We start from the raw sequence: 13917 nt of genomic DNA, 5'->3' as shown, positions 1-13917 counted from the left end.
GCGAAACGTAAGCAATCGCTGAGAAAACTATATGAAATATGTTCTTATAGTGGGATAGCTGTCTGTGTAACTAAATGTAGCATAACAGAATGAAGCTGCAATGCAGCGATCGCACGAGTTCGCGGTGACCGACTTCGCGTCTGCATGCATGTCCTCGCGCAATGTTTCGCTTTCGCTCCGAGCACGTTTTCGCACCGTGCCGTGAGCTTTATGCCGCAGCATATGAGCATTTGACAGTACGCAAGCAACCATTGTTGCATGGACACTATCGGAGCTGTTCAAAAATAATTTCGTTATAGCTAGGGTCTTCGACGCCTACAGCGACTTGTGATATGTTCCGTCGCGATGATTCAGTCTTAATTTTCTTTTTCTTTTCTTCTAAAGTCTTGGAAGCTTCAATATCATTATTTCTGAAATTTCATCGAACTGCATGTTTATCGGTCTTCTAAGCGAGCAATTACCCGCTGCTTCTTTTTCTTATTTCAGTAGAATATTCATTATCATGCTACACAAGCAGGAACATGTGCCGTGCCTTTTTTAACGTGTTTACCGTTCCCCTTCCATTAGAGTGAACTTTCTTTCTTTATTATAATCATCATAGGTGTTGTGCATACGCAAGAGATTGTACATTCGTGGCAGGCACGTACCCAGGATTTTTTTTCGGGGGGGGGGGGGGGGCCCACCACCTCCATCATCATCATCATCATCATCATCATCCTGTTTTATGTCCACTGCAGGACGAAGGCCTCTCCCTGCAATCTCCAATTACCCCTGTCCTGTCGCCAACCGATTCTTACTAGCACCCGCGAATTTCCTAATTTCATCGCACCATATATAGTTTTCTGCCGTGTTCTACTGCGCTTCCCTTCTCTTGGCACCCATTCTGTAACCCTAATGGTCCAACGGTTTTCTAACCGGCGCATTACATGACCTGCCCAGCTACATTTTTTCCTCTTGATGTCAATTATAACATCGTCTATACCCGTTCGCTCTCTGATCCAAACCGCTCTCTTTCTCTCTCTTAACGTTATGCCTAGCAATCTTCGTTCGATCGCTCTTTGCGCGGTTCTTAACTTGATTTCAAGTCTCTGCCCCATATGTCAGCACTGGCAAAATGCACTGAGTGCACACCTTACTTTTCAATAATAATGATAAGCTTCCAGTCAGGAGCTGGCAATGTCTGCCGTAGGCGATCCAACCTATTTTTATTCTTCTGTGAATTTCCTTCTCATGATCAGGGTTCCCTGTGATTAATTGACCTAGGTAAATGAACTTCTTCACAGTCTCTAGTGGCCGACTGGCGATCCTGATGTCTTGTTCCTTTGCCCGACTGTTTATCATTATCTTCGCCTTCTGCATATTGATATTCAACCCCACTCTTACACTCTCTCAGTTAAGGTCTCCAATCATTTGTTGTAACTCGTCTGCATTGTTGTTGAATAGAACAATGTCATCGGCAAACCGAAGGTTGCTGAGATATTTTCCGTCGATTTTTACTCTTAAGCCTTCCCAGCTTATAGCTTGAATTCTTCTAAGCACGCAGTGAACAGCTTTGGAGAAATTGTGTCTCCCTGTCTGACCCCTTTCTCTATAGGTATCTCCCTGCTTTTCTTGTGTAGAATTAAGGTAGCTGTAGAACCTCTGTAGATATTCTTACGCGAAGGACGATTCAGTAAGAGAAACTATTTACGGATGATATTTACAACAACGGTTGCAGCGCTGACCGGTTTGATTCACAGCGCGAGCCCAGTTCGTTCTTCCTCCTCTTTTCTGGAGTGATGGCGCCCACGCGCCTAGTTCAAACAAACAAATACCACACGCGTGTAGCAATATTTTCCAAGCTATTTACTTATTCTGTACTCCTTGATTACGTAGTGCCTGTATGACTGCTGGTATCTCTACTGAATCAAATGCCTTTTCGTAATCTATATAAGCCACGTAGAGAGGCTTATTGTACTCAGCGGATTTCGCGATAACCTGAATTATGACATGGATGTAATCCATTGTAAGGTATCTCTTCCTGAAGCCAGCCTGTTCCCTTGGTTGACAAAATCCAGTGTTGCCCTTATTCTATTGGAGATTATTTTGCTAAATATTTTATATAATACTGGGAGCAAGCTAATGGTACTATAAGTTTTCAATTCTTTAACGTCTCCTTTTTTGTGGATTAGTATAATATCTGCATTCTTCCAGTTTTCTGGGACCCTTGCAGTCGATAGACACTTCGTATAAAGAGCCGCCAGTTTTCCAAGCATTATGTCTCCTCTATCTTTGGTTAAGTCGACTGTTATTCCACCTTCTCCTCCCGCTCTGCATCGTTTCATTTCTTGCAGGGCCCTTCTGACCTCATCGCTAGTTATAGGAGAGTTTCTGTATCCTGTTCATTACTGTTTCTAACTGAGGTATCGTGTCTCCTCTGAGTACTGTATACACGTCAGCTTAGAGTTTTTCCGCTGCTTTTACTATATCTTCGAGATTGCTGATGATATTATCTTTTAGTGTATACATCATAGTTTGCCCCAAGCCAGGTTTCTTTTTTACTGATTTCAGGCTGCGTTCATTTTTTACAGCTTCTTCACTATTTCTCATGTTATAGTTTCGAATATCAGTTATTTTCGCCTTGTTGATCAGTTTTGACAGTTCCGCTAATTGCGTAACGCTGTGCGGCCGCCAGTCCCACACAACCGCGTAGAGCGCAGGACTCTGTGATTCTAGATGTACTGCGCTCACCGCGAAAGGTTAGATAAACACCCACATAAGCACAGCAGAGAATTGGCTGCGTGAGGCGGTTCGACCGATAAATGTAGAAGCGTCATTCAAAGGAAGTAATTGTTCTCCACTTCCGGCAGCGTTTTCTCTACTTCCTTTTTAAGTAAAAAGATGTTGATCCATAAATATTCTCATAAACGGTTAACTTTTTTTATTATTCGATTTTCTTTGCAGTTTGCTTGTTGCCTTGGCTATCTGCCTTAGTAGATCGCTTAATTTCTCAACTCCTTGCGATTTTTGTTTCGAGTTGCCAATTTTGCACGAGAAGTGCTATACAATTAGGGAAAAACAGACGAGGTAGCGGGCGACAGTTATCTTGCTTATGGGTTTAAGGGTTATTGCAGGGTTTCATGATGGACGTACTTTCACATTATTTTATTTCCCACCTTATCTAACCCATATCACGTGTATATGGTTGCGGGCATCTGCCAGCCTCGCGGCGAGCCGTAACTCAAGGAAATAATGAAGCAAAGGGAAAGGTTAAACGCAATTGGCGTTTTCTCCGGCCGCAACTTGTTCCACGAGAGTACAGACCAGCTCAGTAACAGCTGCATCCCTCCCCTGGTCCCAGGATCAGCCTAAACAAAAAAGGTTGAACTAACAAAAGCAACAAATATGCGCGTGACGGTTGAATAGATGGTGACAACTGAACGCATCTCGAGTTAATCGCACGGGTGCGGAATCTATGAGAAAACTGTCCTTCACATTAGAAGAGATGCCGATGACTACCGCCATCTAAAAGCAATAAAAAAGGCAGCATAATGCTGACCGATTAATAGCTGCCAAGTCTCAACATTGATCTGGCGGCGCTTTAGGAATGTCTGAGGAGTGGTGGCGAGGGTGAGGAGGGGGGGGGGGTATTCCATTTGATTTCGGGGGGGGGGCCGGGCCCCCCCGGCCCCCCCCCCTGGGTACGTGCCTGATTCGTGGACAAATACCCATTGCGGTCGTTCTATCCTTATGTGTGCAATCAATGTATTCCATTACTGCACGGAAGTTGCTGACATCGTGAAATTCACGTGGTGTTGTGGACAGTACTGGAATAAAATACCGCGGTCCGTGAAGTGCTTGGCATCCCCATAGGCGCCAGCATCGAGAAGCTCATGCAGCTGGGGGTCCACAACACCTTCGATGAGGTTGGGTCACAGAAGTTAGTCCAGGTTGTCAGGCTCGCTTCCTCGCCTGCGGGGAGGCGGATCCTGGAGGCGCTGGACTTTAACCCGTCAGGGAAAGGCGGTGCGTGCTCGACGCGTGGTCGCGGGAGGCCGTCACGGTCTCGCCGTTCCCGCGCAACGTGCACCCGCAACGCAATGTAGGCACACGCCGGGCCCGAGCGGCCGCACTTCTCGGATCCGTCGCCGACGATCCACGATCGGTCGCGTTCGTCGACGTCGCCCAATACGGTTCGTCCGACCGGTTCGCGGCGGCCGTGGTGGATCACAGGGGCAACCTAACGCCGCGTCCGTGCGAGGCAGGTGTCCGGATTGCGGAGATCCATTCTGAACTTTAGAACACATGCTCTGGCGGTGTCCCTCGTTACGGGACCACGGTCATCTCACCACGGAAGAAGAGTGGGAGGAGGCGGTCAGGCACGGCCTGCCCGTCCCAACGTCGGAACGGCTCGCGGCGGCCCCCTCAGGGAGTTTCTGAGTCGCTCCTCAGGACCTTAATAAAGTTCACTGCCTGCCGTGAAGTGCTCGAAGTTGTTTGCATAGAATGTTTGAAAGAAGTGCGACCATTGACGTCGCTACAGTGTTGACTGCAGGGCTGAGGTTAAAGCGCCGGGCCCCGTCACTGTAGTGTACATGTTAAAGTGCCGGGCCCCGTCACTGTAGTGCATATGTTAAATTACCGGGCCCCGTCACTGTAGTACAAATGTTAAAGTGCCGGGCCCCGTCACTGTAGTCACTACCTTGCAGTTATGCAATTATGTTGTGCACCTCAACTTGAGGTACTTAATTTTTTCTCGCTTCCCTTGCTTCGATGCGTTCTCTCCTGCGACAAGGACGTGCAACCTCGTGATGACAAAAAGCCGTATCACTTGGTTGGTGATTTCTACGCTATGCTGCGCACAACCAACCATATCCAGCTTATTCATTGACAGGCAGGAAATAAGGCCCATGATGCTGTCAGCCTTGAACTTGTTAAAGCTGAAACAATGCGTGAAGGCATCTTCCATCGCAGCAACCAAGTCTGTTAGTGCCTGAGATGGGTAAAGTAGGCCACCTCTATCCATGTGGTTGGTAACGCACGACTCTTTCCGGAAGCAAGCGCGAGTCTTTTGCTTGAAGCAACAGCTAGAGAACACTATTCGCACTTTGTTCTCATTAGCATTTTCCTGGTAACATACCCTCTAACGTAGTAGGGTATGCGAGAGTCGCTATTTGATCCCACCATTTCACGATGATCTGGCAATGCATCACAAGCTTTACCATCTCGTGAACTTCATTTAGGTAGCCCACATCCAGGAGATCATCCAGCTTACTCTGCATACCGTCCAAATTTTTCCAGTGGCGTGGGTCAAGAAGGTTACTCAGAACTTCTTATGACAAGCGAACAAAAGCGGGGAAGGCGAAGCTAACTTCACCACAGACTTCACGACGCGTGCTTGGAGCCGGAGAGTTTGCTCAAACACATCACGCTAGGCATCTCGGAGACAACTAGCGCTCCACCTGTCGCTGTCATGAAAAAATGCCGCACCGCCATACGCGGCGCAGCCCAGCCGATGCTGACACCTCCCCCTATAGCCACCATACCCTAGCTGCGACAGCAATCCAATTGAAGCCACCAGCGGTTCCAAACAAGCCTCAAGCCAGCATAATTCAAAATGGTGGCATGCGGGATGCCGGTTGAGCCCCGAAAGAGGAAGGCATAGGCGACGACTGTCTACAGCTTATCAGAGTGATTTACCTAGAAAATACAGTTTGCGATGAATGGGAAGGGATGAGGAGCGAGGAGAAGGTTGATATCAACATGTGATTGAGGCAGGGATGGCCGTTACCCCACTGCTGTATATGATGTTCATGGTGAGGAGGGAAAAGGGCTAGAATGAAGTAATATTGGGTTTAATCTCTCATACAAGCAGGCCGGCACAGTGGTAGAGCAGCAGCTTCCAGGTTTATTTTATGCGTACGACATTGCGTTGCTAGCTAACACGCAAAGTGACATGCATTGTCTGGCCAATTCTGTGGACAGGAAGGCCATAAGTTAGGTCTGAAATGTAGTGTTAAAAAATGAGGTGCAATAGTATTCATTGAAAACAGCGAACAGACAGTGACAGACAGCACCAGGAAATATCTTGCGTAAAACAATATAAACACCTTGGTATACAGATAAATTAAGGCAATAAATGTAAGGAGACGCAGGAAAAAAGAATAAAGGGGAAGAGAAATGCGGCCATAACGAAACAGAGAGCACTAGGGAGATACAATAGGTGCGAGGTGCTGTGGGGTATGTGGAAAGATCTAATGGTTCCAAGACTTACATTTCGAAATGCGGTTGTTTGCTTGAAATCAGGGATACAATTGGGACTCGATTGGAACCAAAGAACAGCAGGACGCCTCGCATTGGGCACTCACGGGATGACTATGAATGAAGCTATCCAGAGTGATATGGGCTGGACAAGTTTTGAGGTGAGGGAAGCTCACAGACAAATTAATCATGAATAACGACTGAGGAATACGGAAGAAAGTGAATAGACTGGGAGAGTGTTCAGGTGTTTGTAGAAGAATAACATTCATGCATAGTGGAGGAAAAGAACTAGGAAGCTTACCAGCAAGTATGCGGCTTGTGTGGTGAGCAACACAGCAACAAAGAACATCAAGCGAAAAGTCAGAGGCTGAAATAATCTCATGGGTGGTGGCAATGAAAAAAGAAACCTACCATAAGTAACTACGTAAGAGGAAAAAGCTAAATCAGAAAAGAAATAATTTATGATAACTCAAAGGGAAGCTCATTACATTTTGAAGCGAGATCAGAATGCCTTGGAGTACGCACTTATAAAGCGAGATATAAGAAGGAAGAAGAAGCATGTGCTTGCTGCGGTACAGTAGGGAAACGATAGAGCGTGTTTACAGATAGAGCGTGTTACAGTCGAACCCGGCTATAACGAATTCGCAAAAAATGCCTATCAGTTCGATATAGAGCATAATTCGATATAAGCCTGCTAAAGAATTGGATGTCAGAAAAGCACATTCCATTTATTAAATTACCTTATTAATGAAACTAGCTTTGTTTTGCACGAAATAGTCTTATATTTTCTTCTGCTGGGGCAATTTAGCTGCCTACGACGCAAGCACTTTTTCACATTGTCTAAGGAGTTGGAGCAGCTGAGGCCTAAACTTTCCGCATTCGTGTAGAAGCACCGGACTAGTGCATGGTGCACGCCACGGGCATCGGGTCGCGAGTTTGGCCGCTTTAGCCCTAATCTCCCCCTTATTCTTCATGATCGTGATGAGAGTGCTCCTCGGAATCTTGTACGCTGAGGGGATATCCGACTTCTCACCGCGTTTGACCCGATTTATCATTTCGAGCTTCACGACGAAAGGCGAATTCTGCGGCTTCATCACAGCAACACTGTGGGAGAAGGCCCACATAGCACACACACAATGAACCAGAAAAGCAGCAAGACAACCCGCACTTTCGGCATCTTTCAGCGTCTTGCACAACGAGAGCACAAGAGCCTCTGATTGGCTGTCTGAGCAAGCGCTGCGGGCGGGCCAGGATCATTTTTAGCAGGGGGATGTCGACGGCTCGTCCGAGGCAGCCTGGTCACGTTAAGGAGAGCGGTTGGTTGGCGCCGCGCCAACGAGTTTTTCCGTCACCGCGAGGGAAAGCCAACTAAGACATTCGATATATCGGGAGTCGCTGCTTTTTTTGTTCGACCTAAGCGTAATTTTTGCTATATATACTCGTAACTATACCGTGTCCAGAAATTGTTCGATATATGGAATAATTCGATGTAAAAGGATTCGATATAGTCGGGTTCGACTGTGTAAAATGTGAAGACATCTTCCCTGTGGTTGACGTAGCCACCACTGGCCTCTTTGAAGCACTTCGGTTCAGCGAGAGCAACTGAAAAATACACATGTCCGCAATAGAGATTAGTAAGAGGTGGTAGGAAAATTGGTGGAAGAAAAGTAGGGAAACGACAAAAACCGGAGACGTACAAAAGCAAAGTTCACGATAGGGGTTCAGAAAACTCGGTTGTGGGAAATCATGTTTTTTAAATTTTTAACCCAGGTAGGATATTAAGCAGTATAGTAGCATGAGCTTGGTGGTGAAACCCACCGCCTCCTCTCCTTGCTGGAGCAAGGAGAGGAGGTGCCGCCGGTGAGAGGAGCAAGGAGAGGAATGGAGCATGGAGCAATGGAGCATGGTATATTAGAATGTGAAGATATCTGCCCAGCGGTCCATTTAGGAATCACTAGCGTCCTTGAAGCCCTTGGATTCATCAAGAGCAGGGGGAAAATAACCATGTCCGGAATGGAGATTAGTAAAAGGTGACTTGAAGCTTGGAAAAAGTTAGGTAAACTAGAAACAACAAGGTCGTACAAAAACAACGTTCACATAGGGTTTCACGAAGTTTGTTTATTGGAATTCGTAGGTAGGACATTGGGCATTAAAATAGCAAGAGGTTGGTGGCGCAACCTACCGCACCTTTCCAAAGTGTGTTGTACGGGAGCACATCGGCGCCAGTTCTGTGCCAGCTCGGAGGAAGAAGTTGACGTTCGTATGTGTCTCACTCTTTCAGTTTTTCAATCTGTGGCTGCCTTGTGTTAGTCGCCCTTTTCCAAACGCCGTGCCCATGTTGCTGAGACGAACATGCCAGTTAAATTACATAATATATATATATATATATATATATATATATATATATATATATATATATATATATATATATATATATATATATATTAGAGCACCCTCGCTGCAACCGAGGGGTAAGTTGGGCACGATATGACACTAGTGTGTGTGTCCTTCCTTCGGAGCCACCGATGGTGATTGGTGCCTCCATTCGCAAATACTACAATACCTTCACCTGCTAGTGTGTTAAAATCCACTGCGCTTTGCAAAGGGAGCATACCATTCCTTGTCGGTTCCAGCAATCATTTGCCAATATTTTGTGATGGCAGAGCACAAGGAGCAGACCGCACTCCAAAAGAAGTTGCCGTATTTTCGCACCTCTAAGCCGCACCAAACATCGTAAAACATTTACTGTAAGGTCAGGATCGGGGTGTGAATTACTGGAATTTGGATTTGAAGTTTCACTCCATGACAAGACAGCGTGCGCTGACCCAAAGCCACACTTCAGGGCAAGGTTCTCGAGTACTCACACTTTCGCTATCTCCTGGGGAATCCCACCCTTTTTCCACCCCTGTGTGTTGAAGCTCCCTTCTCTCCTGCACGGTCGGTCATTTTCCCCCTCTGTGTGAGTCGCCATTTTCCATTTAGCTGTTAGTGAATAGTGCACATGGTGCTAGCAATGTTGAACTTAGGTCGCGATAAGCCGTGCTCAACGGCCCAGCTCCCGTCTCCGGAAACAGTAAAGCAGAGTCATTGGCTGAAGATACGACACGCGCAAAGTGGTTTATCCCCAAATGGATGCTGTTTTGTAAACATCTAGGAGTTGCATATGCAGTTGTTACCATGGGTTATAGACGCATATTATTCTTTTTTTCTTTCTGGGCTGTTCTGAAAGAGGATGCTGGTTGTAGGTGTTGGCAGGTTATGTGACGAAAACTGCGGAATTTCCTAGCCGGCTCGTAGCAATCTCCACTTACGATAACATTGCCAAAGTTCAATGTGTGGCCAAGAAGAAACTCGCTGATGAAGTCTCGTATAAAATAAATTTGTTGTGCCAGCGAATCATAACAAATTTTGCAAGTGCCTAATGTGGTTACCGGGTGTCAAGTGATCATTGAGGATATAAGAGCTGGCTTGGTCTAAGCATTTTTGAAGTGTTCTCTAAGGGTCATAGGAGAGAGTAGTCAAGCACTCCACATACTGTCACTTTGTAGTTCTTCAGCTTTCTGAGAAATCCCCTTTATAAGTGGGCTTCACATACAGGGTCATGAAGCATTCAAGTGCAGAAATATTGAATAAATAAAAATGACCATTAGTTCTTTGTTTCATCATACTTGAGGTCACCCTGAAGATCTCCCAAATGAAATGAAAAAGATAGCTTGTCATTAAATTTAGCATAGGTGTTCTTTCTTGACATTTCTCAATAACTCTTATTTACTTTCTTTTTATTTGTGCAGCATCAAGGCCTTCAATTTCTACATCAACTGCCAAATGTGACAACTCAAAGCAAGGATGCCTCCACCGATGTGAGCTATGTGACTATGTGGCAGATGAACTATTTCCTCTGGAAGCACATGCCACCATCCATACTGGCGAGAAGCCATTTCATTGCCCTTCATGCTCTCGGAGCTTCTCATATAAGTGTTATCTGAATGTCCACCTGCGGACTCACACAGGCGAGAAGCCATTTGACTGCCCTTCATGCTCTCGGAGCTTCTCACGAAAGCCCCACTTGAAAGCCCACCTGCGCACCCACACAGGCGAGAAGCCATTTGACTGCCCTTCATGCTCTCGGAGCTTCTCAGAAAAGGGCCACCTGAATGCCCACCTGCGCACCCACACAGGCGAGAAGCCATTTGACTGCCCCTCATGCACTCGGAGCTTCTCACAGAAGAGGTTCCTGAAAGCCCACCTGCGCACCCACACAGGCGAGAAGCCATATCAGTGCCCTTCATGCTCTCAGAGCTTCTCAATCAAGGGTTACCTCAAAGCCCACCTACGCACCCACACAGGCGAGAAGCCATATCAGTGCCCTTCATGCTCTCGGAGCTTCTCACGAAAAAAAGACGTGAAATTCCACCTGCGGACACACACAGGCGAGAAGCCATTTGACTGCCCTTCATGCTCTCGGAGTTTCTCAGAAAAGGGCAGCCTGAAAGCCCACCTGCGCACCCACACAGGCGAGAAGCCATTTGACTGCCCTTCATGCACCCGGAGCTTCTCAAGAAAGCCCCACCTAAAAGCCCACCTGCGCACCCACACAGGCGAGAAGCCATTTCACTGCCCTTCATGCTCTCAGAGCTTCTCACAAAAGGGCAGCCTGAAATCCCACCTGCGCACCCACACAGGCGAGAAGCCATTTCACTGCCCTTCATGCACTCGGAGCTTCTCACAGAAGAGCGGCCTGAAAGTCCACCTGCGCGCCCACACAGGCGAGAAGCCATATCAGTGCCCTTCATGCTCTCAGAGCTTCTCAATCAAGGGTCACCTGAAAGCCCACCTGCGCACCCACACAGGCGAGAAGCCATATCAGTGCCCTTCATGCTCTCGGAGATTCTCACAAAAGAGCAACCTTAGGAAACACATGAGGCGAGAAGCCATTTCATTGCCCTCTCTGCCTTCAGTGATTCTCGTTGAAGAATGCCCTGAAGATACACCGGTGCATTCATACAAGTGACCGGCCATATAGTTGCATTGCCTGCTTCAGGTCCTCATCACTTGAACAGACTTGGAGAGCACAGCACCATGATTCAATTCAATTCAATTCACTTTATTTTCAACACCACAATGTTGAGGACTGCGAACAAGAAGCCTTTTATGGCTTGACAAGGTCCAGATCCCTTTTTAACAAGAAGTGACAGAGCATAGGGTTAGGTATTACATATTAAGCTAGAATTACCTTTGTCCCAATAACACGAGTGTGAGACATAATGCATATATATATAATATATACATACATACATATATGTGTAAAATGAACTCAAGTGAAACAGAATGTATACTCACGTACAATTGAAACCGAAAGAATTAACGCTAATTACTAATGCACATTATACATATATGAAAACAAATGTGTCACACAAAACATACTGCAATGCACAATTCGGCAAATACACTGTTACAAAAACAATTTCTTCCATGTTCCATACTGTAGGGTAGTTTAACAATCTCGTTGAACTAGAGTCTGAATTAAAAATCTACATTCGTGTAATATGTTACGTAGTGTTCTACTGCATCAGGTAGCACAAGTGTTTCCACATGTTCCTGAGAGCAAGCTTTAACTCGGGCCCAACTTCGATGCCGCCTATTCAAATACATGTAAAACGCATAAATGCTTTTCTGAAATAACCAGTGGGCCGATTGTAACGAAATTTGTTACACTTGAGAGAAAAAGCTAAATTCTGGTGACTGCTGGAAGCATAGTTTAGTTTGAAGGCCTGAATGTTATAACAGGAATTTACAAAGATTTTCCATCTTTAAAAAAATTGGAGCAAGAATTTTATAAATTTTTAACTCTGCGCTTGGAATAGATATCGTAGCTCTGTAAACTGCATACGCTAGATCTTCCAAAGCAGACAAATTTGATGTATCAGTGTATATCTTGTTAAATAGTTACACTGTTTACAGACACTTTGCAAATGTCCTACTCACTTATTAGTGGCATATTTTAATGCTTTGTTTAATACGTAAATATTGTCCGCTTTAGGTGTCCTATTCGGAGCATTTTACAGAATTGCAATATCATTTTTCATTGCTGAGTTACCAGAGTTGTAAACTTGATAGTTTCGTTTTCTGAGAATTCGTGATTTTCAACTATTGCTATTTAAAGATTGATGTCCTAAATCAAAAATTCACTACCAACAGTCACTACATTCTATTTCTTTTATATGCAACAAACTTCATCTGGTTTCGTGCAGTAGTTAAGACAAATGATCTCTCCTTTCCCATGTATGTAGATGGGAGCCCCCAAGCTGAAGCTTGCTCTTAGAGGGTCTCTGAAACACTTTTGTGGGGTTACCATATTTTCTCTAGATCTTTTCTCAACACGTTATGGAACACAGAGCAAAAGATTTACGAGAACTAACCCACATAAAGCCATTGTAGCTGAAAAAAATTCAAAATACAGTTGAACTTCAATTAAAAGAAGTCTGCAAAAACAGCTATTTGCTTTGTTATATTGTGGCTTTTCATTATTTGAAAAGTAATTGATGTTCATTCGTGTCTCAAAAATTACTGTTTGCATGCCCCTACAAACTATGTATGTTCATTGTAATAATTGTTACACTACAGATGCCTAAATGATGTGTTCTTTAGGCTCTGTTTTTTTTCGGTGTTCTCTTTGGTACATATGAACTTGTTCTCTTAGACCAATTCATGTATTTGTTGCCTCTTGGTTCTGGTCTACATGGTTCATTGTGGATTCTCTTGATCTTATTCTGTTCGTTCCTTTCTTTTTTTTTTACAAATGGGTACTTCTTTAGAGGAATTGATTGTTCAGTAAGCTAGCTTTCCACTGTCTGTTTCATTAGAGCATCAAATAAATGCCAGTGTTTGGTGAGTATTCGTTGTCTGTTCTTGATTTTTCAATAATTTATTGACGGCATGCAATATAGGGATGCTAGCATTTTATTGTATCTGGGGCTGCAAGAGAAGTTGAATGACGGCAGTTGGAACTTCATTATTAACACAGAAGGAACCTGTTATAAGTAACATAGATGAGTAATCTAATGTTTGAGTCGAATGTCAGTTCCACCGTGCTTAAGTCATTCTTACATTTTAGTTCAACTAATGTACCAGCATTTCTATAAGCACTAGTGCGACATATATTTGTAGGAATATTTGTATAAACTTTACATATTGAATTGAGCTTATAAATAAGCCTGCACTGTGTAATACATTTGTGTACAGAAGCATTGAAATTGGGCCAATCCTGTTTTTCGAAATTTGAAAGAGATGCTTTCTGAATTGCAGTTGTACTAGTCTCTCATCAGGAATTTCCTCACTGACAAAATTGTGTACAGGACATGCTTTTAAGATAATAAATACAAGAGTTTACTGTTTCCATTGAGGGCGTGAAATATTTGATACGTTAAAGTAGGCACGTTGTCAATACAACTATATTCTAACAGCCTTCGAACACTTAAAACACTATGCGTACAGAAATCAACCTCAAACTGAAGCAAAAGTATGATAAATGTCACCCCCATGGGCATAGGGCACTCGCCACCGGGTGGCGGAGTTGAACAGAAGTGTGCATTTTCATCTCCGACAGTCACTGTCTTCCTCCTGTTACTTTGGGCCTTAGGGCCCAAAAGTCGCATCGACCGTGGTCATGAATTACCT

General features: G+C 44.8%; 1 protein-coding gene across 5 annotated transcripts in view; it reads left to right on the top strand.

The window, feature by feature from the left end:
- The window catches only part of LOC135896032 (zinc finger protein 84-like), an 85803-nt gene extending 72668 nt beyond the window's left edge, over positions 1–13135 (top strand). For all 5 annotated transcript variants that reach the window (XM_070523421.1, XM_065424350.2, XM_065424351.2 and 2 more), the window contains one exon: positions 10032–13135. In XM_070523421.1, the coding sequence (XP_070379522.1) occupies positions 10032–11251 (1220 nt within the window). In that variant the 3' untranslated portion in view covers positions 11252–13135. The remainder of the gene's footprint in view (positions 1–10031) is intronic.
- The last annotated feature ends 782 nt before the right edge of the window (positions 13136–13917 follow it).

The sequence above is a fragment of the Dermacentor albipictus genome, chromosome 8, assembly GCF_038994185.2.
Source record: "Dermacentor albipictus isolate Rhodes 1998 colony chromosome 8, USDA_Dalb.pri_finalv2, whole genome shotgun sequence".
Taxonomy (NCBI): Eukaryota; Metazoa; Arthropoda; class Arachnida; order Ixodida; family Ixodidae; genus Dermacentor; species Dermacentor albipictus.
Note: the sequence above shows the minus strand (reverse complement) of the source record. Positions and strands in the feature narration are given on the sequence as shown.